We start from the raw sequence: 13,503 nt of genomic DNA on the forward strand, positions 1-13,503 counted from the left end.
CGCCATTTCAGTGTTCAGAATTTTGGTTTATTTCAATTGCAATGAGTTAAGATTTAGAAAACCTTTTGTAGATAACTAAACCAAGAAATCAAAATTCAAAAAGATAGCTAGAAATAATCATGATGTGACTATACTACCGTCTTCTTCTTCTCTTATTCAGCCATGGTTATCGGTAGGATTGACCCAAAAAAAAGCGTGATGAATAATATGAATGAGACAACATATATTTGATTTTTTTTGTTTGCTAAAACATATATTTGATATTAAGAACAATATGGATTCATTTGCTCCATATTTCTTCCTCTTGATTAACTTTTTGACAACATGATGTTATCTAATATATCGAGTAGCAGAGTCGAAGCGACAAAGCCAATAGCTGAAATAAAAGACTCAGTTACGTAAACGAACATGAACTTTTTATTAGGTTTCTAATGAGTGTCGAAATATATAAACAGTTTCGGCGGTGACAAAAGATTGCATGTGAAATTTGAAAACATATCTTGACTAAATCACATGCTATTCTTGTGAATGCTTCGACTTGATTCGATCAATTGTTGCATAAATTATTTAATTCAATAATATAATTAATCGAAGGCCAAAATTATTTTGGTCAATGCTTAAAAATATTACCTATAGTTTCGAGTTTTGACATTTAATTATTAACTAAAAAGTTCTATTTTTTCCCTAAAGATAGTTAAGTATTAATTATGAATACAGAATACCCCAATCTAATTTATTAGCACTTTCAAAATTTAATTTGTTACCCAAATAAGCACATTGACCAAGAGTTTTTAAAATCACCTAACCCTTTTTGAAGAGTTTAAATTCTTTAAAGAATTTGATGCTAGTTTTTGTTGTTGTTTAATTGGTTTTGTAATGGAAATAAGTTCATTGGTTCACCTTCAAGTTTTATATAGGCATAATATGCGATCTCTTTTACAATCGATTAGCCTTTGGTGTTTATTTGTGACATCATTTATCAATGGTTTTTTAATTTGAACGTCAAATTAAGCATTGCTATTTTTTTCTAGAAATTCTATCGGAAAATATTTGTTATAGTTTTGGCTACAAAAATTGATTGGTATATAAGCAATAATCTGTTTGGGCTACAAAGAAAATGGACATCAATAATATATGAAATTATAGATATGATTGAAAGCTTGAAACACATTATAAATATGAGAAAACAAATTTAAAAACAGTACATCGAAAACAAAGAGACAAGAAAAGAAAACAAAGGGACAACAAAATGAAAAATGAAAGGGAAATTTTTGGTTCTAATGCAGAGGTACTTTTTCTTTTGGATGATGAAATCAAAAATCATTGTAATATCTTTGTCAAATGATTGACTCAGATAAAATCTAAGGATAGTTTTGGCGGTTCAATCCAAATGCTTTGAAAAATGGTATTATCATTCCAAGTTGGGAAGCATGACGACTTGTTCGGGAGATACCTTCCTTCATCAAAGAAATAAGTATTAATCAGCGGGTGATGCGAATCCGACAAGAGTAGCTTGTTGTTCATGTCATTCTCGAGGTTTGATCTATATTCGGTTGCGCGAAAAGCCCCGTATATCGTTAAGCCCTCCTCAAATCTTTCTTTCTCCTTCCAAGTCCAACCTTCATTAATGTTACGATTTAACATAAACACTCGCGGCTTATCATCCTGACATTTAAGGAGAAAAATATCTCCTTTGATCTCTAGTAAATATGTACCAAACCATGATGATGTAAAAGTTGTGGAGCCTCCTTCATATTTTAGGTCGGGAGTGTTCCATGTTCGGTTGGATGGGTCGAAAACCGCTAGCGAACCTAATCCGCCAAGACAATAAAAGAGGTCTCCCGAGTAGATAATTTTGTTGTAATAAGCGAAGAAACTCTCAGGACTCATGAAAAGACTAGTCTCCCACCTGGTTTCTCCGAGCCTAAAAGTGTTGACTCCGACAATTTTCTTGTTGTTGTCCACGTTTGTTAACCCGAAAACCAAACAACGATCAGATGTCGGTGCACAAGTGAAAACAGCACATTCGATATAATAATCACAGTCAGGCAAACTGATGCGTTGACGAGTAAATGGGTTGAAGAAGAATAAATCAGACGGATAATCTTTGTGCATGAGCAACCAACCATCTTTCGAGTAATAAATCGTCATGCCTGATACTTCGGGATACTTTACCAAGTATGTCATCTTCTGCGATGGATCATACAGTTCACAAGGCCTTATGTTTCCTGGAGATATAGGATATTTCATAAACCATAGGTGTCGATCCTTCATCAGAATAGATGCACCAGATTTATACCACGCCTTGCACACCGTAGAAGCCTTAATGTTGTCTTTGACAACAAGGAGAGACATTACTAATCTCAACAGTTCGGGAAGGAGAGCCTTCCAATCAACTTCCTTCTCAGCATTTTCTCTCTCACGTTTTTTCTGCCTCACCCTAATGACGTTGATTTTGACACACAAAAAAAAAATTGTTTGTCATTTTGGACATTACTCGCAATGTTTAAATATACAAATCTCGTTCGTTATAAACATTTGATAGAAATCAAAAATATGAAATGCATAAATCAAATAACAGAGTAACATCTTAGGCATTTTATATATAACACAAACAAAATTTTATGACAAAATCATTGTCTCTTAATTTCTAAACACCACCATATGGCTACACATATCTAATAATTTATAGGATGACTCCTCACGAGACTGGCAAACAGCTTTATAATTACAAATATAAGAACCTTAAATTACTCTTATAAACAAAATAACCGAATGTAACAGAATTTCTTACAGATATACTGTAAAATGGAACATATAGAAAAATGAAATTTCTCTAAAAACTTACAAATCGAGGTTACTTCTTCCATTGGTCATAGTGAAGAATGAATAGATGAGAAAATGGGAATGAGGCTCTTTTTTTTTTTACAACAATGGGAATGAGGCTCTTAAAAGGTGAAGAGTAAACAGGAGATGAAATGATAATGAAGTACTTAAAGGGAGTCTTATATATATACTAACAAGATTTATATATTTGACTAAGATTCGCCTGCAAATTAGAAAATACAAACATAGAAATGTAATAAATTTTTGTTGACAAAAAATGCAATAAATTTTGTTGTAAAAAAACACAATAAATTTTAAATTTTAGAAATTAATTCATATTTTGGTTTTGTTTTGATGATTTATAGTAAGTAACTACATATTCTATTTACTCAATTTACAATATCATATTTTTATTGTGCAAGAGATGGAAAATAAATAGACTTGCAAGTTCTTAATTAAAATAAAATTTGATTATTATCAAACTTCATTAATTTTCTTTGGTCAAATTTATTATTTTGCAAAATTTGAAAGGAGGAATAAAGTTATACAAATTTAACTTTGGTAAAAAAAATTACAATATTAGAAGAAAGAAATTTAATGAAGTTTGATAATAATCAAATTTTTAAATAAATAGACTTGCAAGTTCTTAATTAAAAGAAAATTTGATTATTATCAAACTTCATTAATTTTCTTTCTTCTAATATTGTAAATTTATTACCAAAGTCAAATTTGTATAACTCTATAGTCTCTATTCCTCCTTTTTTTGGCAAAATAATAAATTGGATACGAAGGTTGACTTTTGGAAACCTTTTTGTTAATTCTGTTTCCAAAATAATTATATATATGATATTTGATTTGAAATTCCAAGTTTAGCAGCGTTGAATAGCAAATTAAGCCAAGGAGCAATAAAATAAAAAAATTCAATGAAATATGTGTTTTATCAATATTAGACCATTGAAGAAAGAATCAAAACAAATCGATATTTTAAAATGGTTATACAATATGAATTGATTCTTAAAAAAAAAAAAAACGTTTACAAACATTAAAACAAGAATCCATTCGTTCTAAGTAGTACACACTTAAGAGCCCTAATCCCAACTTTAGAAACTCTCTCACCAAACCATTACAAAACCAAAATGTATTAACCATTTCAATCAAATTCAATCAAAGTCAAATGAAAATGGAAAAGTCACTTTTAATTTAAGAGCAAAATGGACAAATAACCAAACCGTTCTCATTACACTCCAAACACTTAACCATACTCTTCTTCTCCTCCTCCATGACCTTGCAGCTTCCATTGCAGACCGCACACATCACGAATCTCATCCCTCCGCATCCACGGCAGCAACGGCCTCCGAGCCTCGCCTTGGGCATACATTCGAGTAAAATTCCCAATTTGCCCTCCTCCTCTAGCCTCACCACTTCCTCAACGCTTCCTATCATCCTACCTTTCACGAACACCGCCGGTATCTTCACCTGTTTTGTTCCCATAATACCCCTGATCTCTTCCTTGTAAACCGAGTGCATCGACACATCTCGCTCCGAGAATCGGACTTCGTGCGAGTCTAATATCGATCTCACCGCATTGCAATCCTCAAACGTCTTCCTTATCCCTCTCAGCGATGTTATGTATATAACCACTGAGTTCTCTCCTCCCGGTGGACATTTCTCCGGGAAACTCTTGAGGATTCTCTCCGATTCTATAGTTTTCTCGGTTTTTCTGGTCTCCCGGACCACCGGAGAAATCACCATCTTGATCTGCTCTTGCTCCTGAGACAACTCTCTCTCGTAAGAAGCCACGAGATTTGGATCGAACATTGGACTGAAACTCTTCCTCCTCTGCACCGAAGGTTCTTCGGATTTGAGAGGGAAACTCAAACGCATTACTCCTCTTTTAGGAGTTTCGAGAATGTTCCTCGGCTTGAGAATCTGATTCGGACTCACACCTCTCGAGTTATTCCCTCCTCTGTTTTCTTTTCCCACAAACCTCTTACTACTATTCCTCTTCGGAGATTCCACTATCGATTTCACCGGAGTCTTCCATGATTTCCCGAAAATGCCACGACTTTTGGGGCTAATCCTCTGTGGATGCATTGAATCTTCGAGATCCTCCATAAGCTCCCATGTATTGATTATCTCCGGATCATCTCTCTGTGTAATAGATCTCCGGGGTTTGATTTCCGATTCAAAGACATCGCCTTTAGTGAGTTCCTGTAACGTAGGAGAAGTCTCTGCTCGTTTTTCGAGATCGAGATGACCGTAAGTAGTGGAAGTGAGGGAGACAATGTGATCGCCGCCATTGTTGACCCGAATCTCTCTTATCAGTTTCTTCTTGCCTAGTTTCGAAGAAACACAACCCATCTCTCTGTCTCTCTCGATCGATTTTTTACTGAAGGAAGTTTTTATTTTGGCGAAGAATAGAGATCGACGAAGAGGAAAAGGGAGTTATTTAGTTTTCATTTTTTTATTGTTTAAAATTTTAATTACTTTCAACGGTCATATTTTCGAACGGACATTGTGCAAGTGTTTAAGTGGATCGATGGACTTTTGTCGGAAGACCCTCATCTTTATGTTTTTCTGGTTTTTACCGTATAACCTTTTGAAATTAATATGTAGCCCTCGTTAAGTTTCCTCGTTGTAGTACTAAAACTCCTAATCTATTCCAATTTTCTCCCTAAAAGTATTTTTCTCTTCGGTTTCCACCTCGAAAGATTTTATTTCTTTTTATTATTTGCCTAGATTCCTTCAATCGCAGAGACGCAGACTGCAAACGGTCTATTATTGTACGTTAAGCGAACGTTAACGCTTTCCAACTTTTACCTATGAATATATAAATTAAAATTAAAATAGTTAACCATTAGTAATCTGTTATAAACTTATGAACAGTTGGTTGGGGACTATAGTCTACAAATTGTTCAGAGCTAGCTTGCTTAGTAGTAAATATTTTACGCTATGTCTAAAACCCTATTTAAATTTAGGTTTTGTCGATAATTTCAATAATCAACAAAGTTCGTAAAGGTAAAGATACACACAAATAAGTTTTTTTTGGGTGCTAAGTACAAATAGATAAGTTATATGGATCATTTTTTTATTATTAGAGATGGACAGTATATCATGGTTCAAGGTGGGCATGCAATTGTTTTCAAAATTATATAATAGAAAAACTACTGTGAGGGTATCAGACTAGATTGCACTTTAAATTAAAAGATTGGAATAAAAAAATTAAAATCGATTGCATATCTAAAATGTAATGCCACCATACAGAAAAGAACCGTGCTTAGCCTTTTCCAGTTTACCTTTTCTTTTAAGTTATTGAACAAAACAGAAAGTGGTTTCAATATTTCGTATATATTAATTAAGTTTTGAAAAATTGGACTGTTTCCTATTTCTCACAAACTGAATTAGAAAACCACTTTATTGATGGGCACGAGTTAAAAAAAATACAATTTTATGAATCACACTAATTTGATCATTGTTATTTCTTTGACCCTACCAAATGTTGCCCAACTAAATTTCCCTCCATTTATCTATAAATTTTTGTCTTAACGTGCGATATCGATAAAAATGTAATCATAACAAGCAATTAAATAACATTATGACATTATCAAAAGAAGAAAAAAATTGAATTAACATTATCCGTCCATAACAAGTAACTAAAGTGCAAAAGCCAACAATCCAACCACTAACAACCAAACAAACAATTATAGAAGAAAAAATAATAATAAAAAAAATTATAGGGAAAACATTTTGAAACTTCAGGTTCGAATTTGCGAATATCCAATTTAACAGATTTGATAACTCAGTTTGTCAAAATCTATATACAAAAGGACAACATGCAAAGAAACAAAAGACCATCATATCCAATCTAAAATTTAAATAAACGGACCACAAATTTCCATAATGCCTCTTTCAATCTCTTTTCATAGTCCATGGCATGATTTATTTACTAATTTTCTTACCCAATTTATTTGAGGGAAAGCTAGTTCAGGAGTTATATAGTAGCTGAAAAAATAACTGGAGAAGTAAAAAAGAAAAATAAAAAGAAGAAGAGGAATTAGACAACATTAAACTATTAGACTAGAGTATGAATGGTGATAAAGCAATGGAAGACAATAAATCTTTGATGCATTTCAAATACTTTTAAGAATACAATACTTGGAATTTTTGAATTAGACAAAAGTTTAATAGCAATAATAATATGAACATTGACATATTGTTCCAACGTTTTGTTTGATTTGACTTGACAGTAGAAAAAAATAAACGTTGCGCAACGGTAACATTTTTTACCGTTTGAATAATTTTTTTAATTAAAAAAATCAGATAATGACTCTCTATAAGTACTCCTTATCATCGGTCAAAAATCTGCATCCTCTTACTTGATTTATTTCTTACAAATGTCGACTACAATCTTTTTTTTCTTTCTTTTCCTTAGTTCTGTTCTTCCACTGGAGTTGAGTTCTCACTCAATATCTATATTTCTCATTAGCCCAGAGAAGCAAACATAAGCCCTCATACAAGGTAAAATACTCTGGTCTAATTGCTCTAGTTTGTTTACTATTAAGTGGTTTTTGTTGGTTTGATTACCTGTTCTTTATCTTTTAAACATCTTTTATGGGATTGAACATAAAAATTCAAAACTCTGCTTTAAATCCATGTTATATATATTTATGTATTTACGTAAACTAGCTCATAAAACTGATTTTTAGCTTTTTTCCTCTTTTTTTTGTAAATCCATTTTAGCTTTACATCTTTTTTTTTAAAAAAAAAACTGATTTTTAGCTATATATTTGTGTTTGATGACCTGTTTTTTTTAGCTAGAAATATATGTTCTGGTCTAAGAAAATATAGAGAGTTAAGTTTTTTTTTTTTTTATGAGAAACTAAGAAAGAATGGTTTAAAATTAGATGATTTTTGATTTTTGTTTTTTTTATATTTGTGTAAATACATATGCATGTACCAAAATTGACAAACAGAAAAACCGATCGTAATGAACACTGATTTTGTTTACCATTAAGTGGTTTTTGTTAGTTTGAGTACCTGTTCTTTATCTTTTAAACATCTTTTATGGGATTGAACATAAAAAATCAAATGCTCTGTTTTAAATTGCTCATAAAAATCAGTCTTTACTGAACATAAAAATCAGTCTTTACTTAAACTAGCTCATAAAACTGATTTTTAGCTTGTTTTCCTCTTTTTTTTTGAAAATCCATTTTAGCTTTTCATCTTTTTTTTTTAGAACTGATTTTTAGCTATATATTTGTGTTTGATGACCTGTATTTTTTAGCTAGAAATATATGTTCTGTCTAAGAAAATATAGAGTTATGAAAAACTAAGAAAGAATGGGTTTAAAATTAGATGATTTTTGATTTTTTTTTTTTAATATATTTGTGTATATCAAAATTGACAAACAGAAAAACCGATCGTAATGAAAAAAGCCTGATTTTGATTTATTAATTTTGCAGAGGGTTGAAGGGAAAAAAACCTTAAGACCGTGCCCACTGCCCAGCGTTTTCCATCTTCTGCTTTGCCCAGCCTTTGAAGTTGACCAGACTATAATGTAGCAATATTTGTATCTCATTTTTTCTGATAAAGATACATGAATGTATGTAGAGTGTGAGATGAGAATGGATGATGTATAGATATGTATAGGGGGTGAACTTAGTATGTATGTATACGGTATGAATCATGAATGTATAGATGTATGTATAGGGTATGAATGTATAGATGTATGCATAGAGTGTGAATGTTATATGGATGTATAGGGTGTGAATGTATAGATGTATGTATAGGGTATGAAAGTATAGGATGTGAATGTATAGATGTATGTATAGGCTGCACAGATATGCGTGTGGATGAGCGAAGTTGTAGTAGAACGAGGTACAAAAATTACTAGCACCGATCCTAATCGCCAAAAACAACACAAAAGAAAAGAAAAACAAACACTAAATGGCAAAGACAAGGAACAAGACAAGGAACACCAAATATTCAAAGGCACGTCGAAATACTGGTCGAAACACCAAATAATATAAATTGGCAAGGAGAATGTAATGAAATTAACAAGACAAGTGCCGAAAACGGAAAACCGAAGGATTGCTAGTCGAAAATAGGCAGAAAACAAAACAAAGGGACATACAAAATAGTAAAATACGCTAAAAACGGCACACTCAAAACTCAAAAGGAACACGCAAAAAAATTGCCAAAAGTGTTGAAAAAGCAAAAAGAAAAAAACAAGCAGAGTATGCCAAACGGTAAAAACGCATAAGCTTCCAAATTTAAAAAAAAAAACAAAAAAAAACAAGCTGATGGACTCAAATAGCAAACGGAAGATCTCCAAACATGCAACTGGAATGCGAAGAGAATGGATAAGTTTGATGGTCCATCGCATGATTTATTTACTGGTTTTTTATCCAATTTATTTAGCTGTTTACTATTTATGTTATCATTTTTATTTCCTGCCCTTTTGATTTTGGAAATGTTTTTAGAAAGCTTTTCGAAGATAAAAACTGAAAAATGGCCTGCTGATTCAACCCTAACGACGACAATAGCTATCTAAATATTTTGCAGAATTCTTCTAACTTGGTTCTAAATATTTTTTTTTTCTATATCTTAAAGACTTAAACTAGGAAAAAGGTTAAACTATAACCAATTTTTTTCATTTATTTTTTGACAACAAAAGATAACAATAGATTTTTACAAAAAAGGACAATAGGAAAGAAGGTCAAACCTTGGAGAAAAATGTCACATGTCACAACATTAGTTGGTTGATATATAAAGCCCCTACACTTAAAGTTGATGAGTTTATTGTTGAAACAGAAAGTAGCTCAACTAGGCATCATAAGTTTGCGTACACACACAGATTCACATATATATCTATCTATACGCGTATAGAGTGAACTTAAGCAGCATAAGTTTGCTTCAGATACTCTACGATTTCTGCACTCTCAAACATATTTACTCCAGTGTTTGGATCTTCCAGGTAAGGCACCTGTTTTTTATATACAAAAAGAAACAAACACAATTCATCACAATTCTTCTTCTTCTCTTTCTCTATGTTATGTATTTCTCTATGTTATGTATTTCTCTAACCCACCTGAAAGTGACCAGCTTTATTGAGCAATTCCTGCCGTTTGGGGCTACCACGAGCACAACTGATGAAGACAAACGATATTAATAAAAGACTATTGTTCCTTTGGTTCTGAACAAATACATGAATAGTAGATGGTGGCTGCTATAAAAGTTTTTTTGTTGTTTGTTGTTGTCATACCTGCGTTGAATGTGTGGTAACTCCAGTTCTACAAGAACTTCGCGTACAAGTTTACAAAACGGAGAACCCTGCAGGGAAATTCAAACAGAGATTCTATGTTTAATAAGACTCGGGTTGGTTTTTGAAGATCGAAGAAAAGTGAAGACCAGACCTCATATGCCCAGAATTCGAGTGGCTTAGGTGGTAGTTTTGCTGGTGTGTACAAGTTACCCTGCAAGGTAAAAACTCAAGCATTTTGTGACAAGACCGTTGCTTATAACGATATTGTATAACACATAATCAATTACTATTTTGGGCAGCATAATCTACCATAGAGGAACATTTGATCTTATTAGTTTCGTTTGCATTGTCTTTAGTACATATATATATTGTAATAAAAATTTCTTCTTACCTTTCCCATACGGCCGATCATTGCAAAACCAGCTGTTATAGCCTACAACATCAAAGTAGCAATACTAGTTTTTACTCTTGGATTTTGAAGCAAAGTAAAATAATCCGTAACATGTGAAAAGAAACTAACCGTCAACGGGCCAAGTCTCAGACTTAAAGGAACTGTTCCATCTCCTGAACAAGTTTACCCAAACAGAGAGAAAACAAATTACTTGAATAGTAATGCCAATGAAAAGAGGATGATATTGTCAAAAGCCATTGAGAATTAGGCTAAATAGAAGCAGAGACTGACCATATTTCTCGGACAGATATTTGATGATTCCATCTGATTCATACATGGACACTCCAGTATTTGGATCAACCTATAATTAAAAGAAACAACATACAATTAAACACGGAACATGAAAATTCTTATTTCTTAGCGAGTAAAAGTGGTGGCAAGGCAACAGAGATGAGTTTCGACTGTGCATATAAACGTATTCAGGTTTCTGAGGGTTTATGAACAACAAATAACTTTTTTTCGTTCCAAAGATTGAGCATTCATAGATGTCTTCTTGAACCACATTTCTGTGGTTAAGTCATCATGATTTTGAACTCGAAGCAAGGACATATCAGGGCAAAGAACATTAGTTCCAAGGATGGCTCTCGTGGGAAGAAATAGAAAATCACGAGGATAAAATGCCAAACCATGTACGGAAACTGTTGTTTCCCGCCCATCTGATTAACCTTCGGGCGGAAATTCGGGCTCCCTCTTGGGCAAGGATAATAGAGAATATCAAGATCCAACACTGCAACCATTTCCCTGACCTGAAAATTGATCATAGTAGTAGAGTTACCTTAAGCTGTTGCAATACATTCATACAAGAAGACCACACACATTTTGCTGAAGGGGACTCGGACAAAAAGAGGAAAAGCTAAAATGAGTGACAGGAAAGAATCAACAACTTGTTTCCATGGTATCAAGCAAAGATTTTAAGTAAGTAAAAAAAAAAAAAACCTTCAGAATCTTACGCTAATTGTAAAGACAATGATATTGGTTATTTAAAAGTCTAAAGAAATGAGAGAGAGAGTTACCTTCCGGCAGAAGGGGCAGCTATAATCGCATACCGGAAATTGGAGAGAAGTGAAGCATTCATTCAATATCGAAAGAAAATAGAAACCAAAATGAGTCTAAAAGCACAATCTCATACATACCCTTCAAACTCATATATCTCGATGGGTTTCTCAGGGCGAGGTCCGAGCTTCGAGGCTTCCTTTACCGTGATCCCTACACATAGCAGCAGCATCTCAACCATTATGATTACCATCTATTCACAAACTCATCTGAAAGACAAGGCTTTTAGAGAAAATTTCCTAATCTTGACACCAATTGAGAAACAGAAAGTGAAAAAGCTTAGAGATTGTTCATGATTACCGCCAATACGCAACGCATACTGATCAGCTGGAACATCGTCCTTGGACACGAATGATGCAGAGTACCTAACTCAGATACAACGAAGAGAAAATCAAATCGATTAAATTGCAGTTACATCAATTGAAACCATCAAGCATAAACACGAGTGATACGACTCTGTACACATTCAATTCAAGCTCCCAAAAAAAAATCAAAAATTTACAAAAAAAAAGAAAATTACCCAGTAACGAAAACCCCAGTGCCGAATCGGAAAAGCAACCCGACGGCTGCACCCAAGACATCGAAGAGTTTTCCGGGTTTAACGGCGAAGCGTTTCGGCTCGGGAGGCTTGAAACCGGGAGGAGCAGTGAATAGAACTGCTCCGACGTCCTCGCTGGATTTCGCCGACACTGAAACTGAATCGGAAGATTCGGCGGAAGCTTTGACCAGAACTAGGGTTCGGGTTGATCTGCTTCGAGAAGAAGAAACCACCGGTGAGAAAATCGGAGGTTGAGGGAGGATATTGTTCACAAGTATCCCCGCCATCGATTTTTCTTCTTCTAAAACCTTTTTCTGATTTAATTATTATTCAACGTTTATTTTTCTATATCCCTTTCTCTAAAAATATAAGATTTTTTCCTTGTGAGAAAGTGCGGATATACATCATCGATGATTTCAGTGCGGGTTTTTTAAAATATATGGGCATCAAAGTATTAATGGGCTTCGGGCCTTTCAGAGATAAGTAATATTTGATCCCTTGGAATGTTCTTTAGTTTCCAATCTGCTCGAACTCACAAATTTTTCGGACAACCATACAATTACGTTGGTTGTTCAATTTGAAGGAATAAAAGTTATGACAGAAAACATAACTTTTATAATTTAATGATTTTACAATTTTTATGACAGAAATATTAAACCATTGGTTTCAGATTCGGATATTATGCTCAGATTTATTGATTTCGAATCGGGTTTTGTTTAATATTTCGAATTGAGTTCGAAACACTATAAATATTTCGGATTCGGTTTGATATTGGTTGTGGTTTAATTTTTGGTTTAATATTTCGGATTTGGATCACTGTAAAACCAAAGAAATAAGTGAGGGCTCAAAATCCCTATTTTTGATTTATAACTCGTCTAAAAGTGCATTTATGATTGCGTCTAAAATTACGCTGGCTCATTTGATGGGTTTGTAAATGACGCTGCTCGTGATAGATGGGTTTAATACACCCTTAATTTTTTTTTTTTGATTGAGATCCAACGGTTAAAAACATGACAGGCACAGCTGATAGATCTCAACCGCAGCGATAAAGCCTACAAAGGCTGAGAGAGCAGCAGAGATCTTACTTGGCAAAGAAGTCATCTCTTGTACTTTGACCTATTTAAGAGTATTAGGGTTTCTTCAGTCACCTTATATATATGATAGATTCTATCAAGGAGCGGCGATTATCCAGGTGTTTAGTGATCGTGACCAAAAAAGTGAGTTCCTCTTTGTCGTTTCTTCTCTCCTACCTAATAAAATTATTATAATAATGTCTCTGCAAGTAATCGTAATCGAGAGGTCTCTCTGTTTATATATAGGTTCACGGTATGGCACCGTTTGGGATTATGAAAAGTCGACTGCTTTCAAAAT

The 13,503-nt window shown here is 33.5% G+C and overlaps 3 protein-coding genes across 3 annotated transcripts; all 3 read right to left on the minus strand.

The window, feature by feature from the left end:
* Positions 1–1,350: 1,350 nt before the first annotated feature.
* Positions 1,351–2,355, minus strand: LOC18016780 (F-box protein At4g00893). The gene has a single exon (XM_006398783.2). The coding sequence runs from the start codon at positions 2,353–2,355 to the stop codon at positions 1,351–1,353; it is 1,005 nt and encodes a 334-aa protein (XP_006398846.2).
* A 1,524-nt stretch (positions 2,356–3,879) lies between these two features.
* On the minus strand, positions 3,880–5,307 carry LOC18016781 (uncharacterized protein At3g28850). Its single transcript, XM_006398784.2, has one exon. The coding sequence runs from the start codon at positions 5,185–5,187 to the stop codon at positions 4,027–4,029; it is 1,161 nt and encodes a 386-aa protein (XP_006398847.1). The 5' UTR covers positions 5,188–5,307; the 3' UTR covers positions 3,880–4,026.
* Positions 5,308–9,463: 4,156 nt separating this feature from the next.
* Positions 9,464–12,514, minus strand: LOC18016782. The gene is made up of 12 exons (XM_006398785.2): positions 12,115–12,514; positions 11,895–11,959; positions 11,675–11,747; positions 11,555–11,573; positions 11,168–11,287; positions 10,773–10,842; positions 10,611–10,654; positions 10,482–10,523; positions 10,242–10,301; positions 10,091–10,158; positions 9,917–9,974; positions 9,464–9,811 (listed from the first exon to the last, which is right to left on the minus strand). Exons 1-12 carry the CDS (start codon positions 12,417–12,419, stop codon positions 9,722–9,724), a joined length of 1,014 nt encoding a protein of 337 aa, XP_006398848.1. The 5' UTR covers positions 12,420–12,514; the 3' UTR covers positions 9,464–9,721.
* Between the last annotated feature and the right edge of the window lie 989 nt (positions 12,515–13,503).

This window comes from Eutrema salsugineum, unplaced genomic scaffold (genome assembly GCF_000478725.1).
Source record: "Eutrema salsugineum unplaced genomic scaffold, Eutsalg1_0 scaffold_2, whole genome shotgun sequence".
Taxonomy (NCBI): Eukaryota; Viridiplantae; Streptophyta; class Magnoliopsida; order Brassicales; family Brassicaceae; genus Eutrema; species Eutrema salsugineum.